The 3,933-nt window shown below is 53.4% G+C and overlaps 1 protein-coding gene across 1 annotated transcript in view; it reads left to right on the top strand.

Moving 5' to 3' along the window:
• The window catches only part of GSTT2B (glutathione S-transferase theta 2B), a gene marked incomplete at its 5' end in the record, with an annotated part of 5,930 nt that overhangs the window by 1,130 nt on the left and 867 nt on the right, over positions 1–3,933 (top strand). Inside the window, 3 exon segments of the mRNA XM_007957405.1 lie at positions 1,137–1,224; positions 2,968–3,118; positions 3,203–3,376. Coding sequence (XP_007955596.1) covers positions 1,137–1,224; positions 2,968–3,118; positions 3,203–3,376 — 413 coding nt within the window.

Raw genomic sequence — 3,933 nt, 5'->3', positions numbered from 1 at the left:
GGTCAATGACATGAGACAAAGTATATGTGAACTGCTGTATGAAAAGTGAATTTACTCTGTAAATCTTCACCCAAATCAAAATAAAATTAAAAAAAAAAAAACCAAGCCCACTGCCCTGGAGTTGGTTCCTGCTTAAGAACCCCTAGAGGACAGAGTGAAACTGCCCAGAGGGTCTCCAAGGCTGTCAGTCTTCAGGCTGGCAAAGCCCCAGCCATGCTCACTGCCGTGGAGTTGATTCCGACCCACAGCGCTCCTAGAGGACAGAGTGGAACTGCCCACAGGGTCTCCAAGGCTGTCAATCTTCAGGGAAGGAAAGCCCAAACCACACCCACTGCCGTGTAATCCATTCTGACCCACAGCGCCCCTAGAGGACAGAGTGGAACTGCCCAGAGGGTCTCCAAGGCTGTCAGTCTTCATGGAAGCAAAGCCCAAGCCACACCCACTGCCATGGAGTCTATTCTGACCCACAGTGCCCCTAGAGGACAGAGTGGAACTGCCCCACAAGGCCTCCAAGGCTGTCAATCCTGGGTTGAAAGCTTGTGTAAACTCAGCTCTCTACAGGCTTTGGGGAGACTCCACGTTGTGAGAGAATTTGGAGAGGAGCCCGGCTGAGCCGCCCTCCCCGCCCTGGCTCCGTTTGCTCAGCTCTGCGGTTCTGTGCCTTCCGGTCCCCTGAGACCCGCGGTTGCTCCCTGTGACAGCATGGAAACTGCCCTCAGGACTTTCGTGATCGTAATACTTCCCAAAGCAGAGTGCCAGGCCTTTCTGCTGTGGTGCCACTGTGTAGATTCGAACTACCCACCCTTTGGATACCAGCTGAGCACAAACGGTTTGTGCTACCCCAGTCTTGGTGAAAGAACCTCTCTTCACAGACACACTCACCTCCCACCACTCCTGACTGTCTCCAATGCCCCTCTGCGACCCCAAAAGTGGGAGGGCAGGGTGGCCACCCCCATGCCTGGGTCAGGAGGCCCACCCTGAGGAGGAACACAGCCCTCCCACCCCAGTCCTGGAGATTCCCTGGGGGAATCTGTGGGGGCTCTGGATGGAGGAGAGGGGGGCTCTGGACAGGGGAGGGGGGTGGGCAGAGGAAGTCCGGCTCATGCTCTTTGACCTTCATGACCCCTTCCTTCTAGGGCAACAGGTGAGCAAGGAGCTCTCCTGGGTTAGCAGCCTGCAGAGGGGGGCTGTTCTCAAGGATGGGGACTTTGTCTTGACGGAAAGGTGACACCCCCCCCCCACACGAGCAGCAGCCTCCCTGGCTCCCAAACTGCAGGAGCAGCCAGGGGACAGGCTGGAGGAGTCCAGGGTGATGGGCCGTGTGGCTGTCTCTGCCCCTCTCCTGTCCCCAGCCTCCTCTTCAGCAGCCAGAAGAGCCATATGTCAGGAGAGGACATGTGTCCCCTGTGGGGCCGGGAGCAGATTCCACAAATGGCCCTGCTGGCTTCCAGGGAGCTTTCCAGCTGCATTTTCTCCAGAACAGATTTGTTGTTGTTTTTTTTTTTTTTAGCAGTCCATGGTGTTTTCAGTATTCTTCACCAACACCACAACTCAAAAGCATCAACTCTTCTTTGGTCTTCTTTTTATTCATTGTCCAGCTCTCACATGCCTATGAGGTGATTGAAAATAGCATGGCTTGAGGCAGGGGCACCTTAGTCCTCAAAGTGACATCTTTGCTCCTTAACCCTTTAAAGAGGGCATTTTTTTTCTTTTTATTGTGATTTGGGTGAAGATTTACAGAGCAAATTCACTTTCCATACAGCAGTTCAAATACACTTTGTCTCATGACATTGACCACAGTTTACTGCAATGCAACAGCTCCCATCCCACTTCCTCCCCATAATTACCTCTTGCCTGTGTCCATCCCTCCATGCCCTCCTGCCCCCTGAGCTGTCTCTCTGTGCATAAACAGCCCTTCTTTCTCCCATGATTGTTCTCTCCGAGAAGTTTTTCTACCTCAGGTAAATTTTCAACTCATATGCCTGTCTTTTGCTTGGCTGGAAGCCACAGGTGTGGGTTCAATTCCAGACCTGACGGGCAGCTAGGGGCCATAGTCTCAGTGGTTCCACCAGGCTCTATCGGACTAGCAAACCTGGTCCCCCCCCCTCTTTTTGTCTCCAAATGATTTTGAGTTTTGTCCATATTGTTCTCCCTCTCTATCCAGGATCTCCTACAAAGATCCCCTTCCAAGTGGATGACATTGGTAGCCAAATACCATCTAGTTCTTCTGGTCTCATAGTCATATAGGCTGCAGATTGGATGGTGTACCAGTCACTAGGACTGATTATATCCATGAATTTTGGTTTTCTTCATTCTTCTTTGCTCTGGACAAGGAGAGACCCATTGTTGCATCTAGATGGCTGCTTGCTAGCTTTGAAGATCCCAGTCGCTACTCGCCAAAATAGGAGGTGGAACAATGTTTTGTATAGTATATTATGCCATTTGAGCTTGATGTCCCCCTGTGACTATGGTCTCGAGCCCACAGGTTCAACTATGCGGTCTCTCTGGGTAACTGGCTGTGACCAAGCAGTGACTACCACCTTGCCTCCTGTCAGCTTAAAGAGGGCTTTTGCAGCAGATTTGCCCAATGCAACACGATGTCTGAGTTCTTGACTTCTGCTTCCATGGGTGTTGACTGTGGAGCCATGTAAAATGAAATCCCTGATAACTTTTCTCCATTTATTGTGATGCTGCTAATTGGTCCAGTTATGAGGATTTTTGCTTTTCTTTATGTTGAGGTGTAATCCACACTGTGGGCCGTCATCTGATTTTCATAAAAACAAAATCACAGAGCTGAGGTTGTTCGAAGGGCAAAGATAAGAGCATGGTCAAGAGCTAGTGTCCAAGACAAAGAGAAAAGGGGGGCTCTGGGAACTATAATCGGGAGAGAGGAGGCATTGCCCAGAGTGCTAGAGGTGGGGGAGGCTGGAGGGGAGCCAGGCCCTCACAGCCTCTCCCCTGCCCCAGCATGGCCATCTTGATCTACTTGAGCCTGAAGTACAAGGCGGAGGCCCATTGGTATCCCCCCAATGTGCAAACCCGTGCCCGCATCCGTGAGTACCTGGGCTGGCACACTGACTTCATCCGGGGCATCTTTGGCGTGCCACTCTGGATCCGGGTGAGGAGCGACCCCAGGGAGTGTTGACCATCAGAACCGGGAGGAGCAAGAGCCCCGGGCTCAGCCACCCTCTACCACCCTCAGGTGCTGGCACCTATCATTGGGGCCCAGGTGCCTGAAGAGAAGGTGCGGCGCAACCAGGCCTTCATGGACCAAGCACTGCAGCTGCTGCAGGACAAGTTCTTGGGCGACGGGCCCTTCGTCGCCGGCCACCAGGTGACCCTGGCTGACCTGCTGGGGCTGGAGGAGCTGCTGCAGGTGAGCACTCCGCCGGCCGGACGGTGGCTGTGGACAGCCTGCCTGCCTTTGCCAGCCCCGTTAGACAGGCAGAAACGGAGGCCCAGGGGGAGCCAGGGGGCTGCCCAGAGTCGCAGCTCCTTATGGGCTGAACTAGGGCTGTTACGGGCAAAACGCTGGGTCCCTGGCCCGACACGACTAAAACCAATGAAGACTCACCCGGGTGAAGAGTGGCAGACACGGCTGTCCTGAGACTGTGCACGAGCGGGGAGTCCCTCACACGCTGTCTGGGTGGGTGCTGTCCAGGGTCCTTATCACCAGGGGGGATGATTACGTGAGAATCCGGTGCCACACACGATTTCATGTGACAGTTTAAGCATACGCAGTAAAAGATACCAAGATGGTGGCTGTAAGCCCGTCTCATTACGATGCTAAGTCTCCACCCAGGGGACTGATTGTCATTATGCTAATGCTCCCTTTTGCCCAAGTTCATGCTGTCCTTTAGGTTTTTACCAGTTAGTAACCTGTGGGAGCTCTGGTAGCATAGTGCCTAAGGCACTTGACTGCCAGAAGGCTGG

Source organism: Orycteropus afer, unplaced genomic scaffold (assembly GCF_000298275.1).
Source record: "Orycteropus afer afer isolate SDZICR_OR568_19922 unplaced genomic scaffold, OryAfe1.0 scaffold00744, whole genome shotgun sequence".
In the NCBI taxonomy this organism is placed as follows: Eukaryota; Metazoa; Chordata; class Mammalia; order Tubulidentata; family Orycteropodidae; genus Orycteropus; species Orycteropus afer.
Note: the sequence above shows the minus strand (reverse complement) of the source record. Positions and strands in the feature narration are given on the sequence as shown.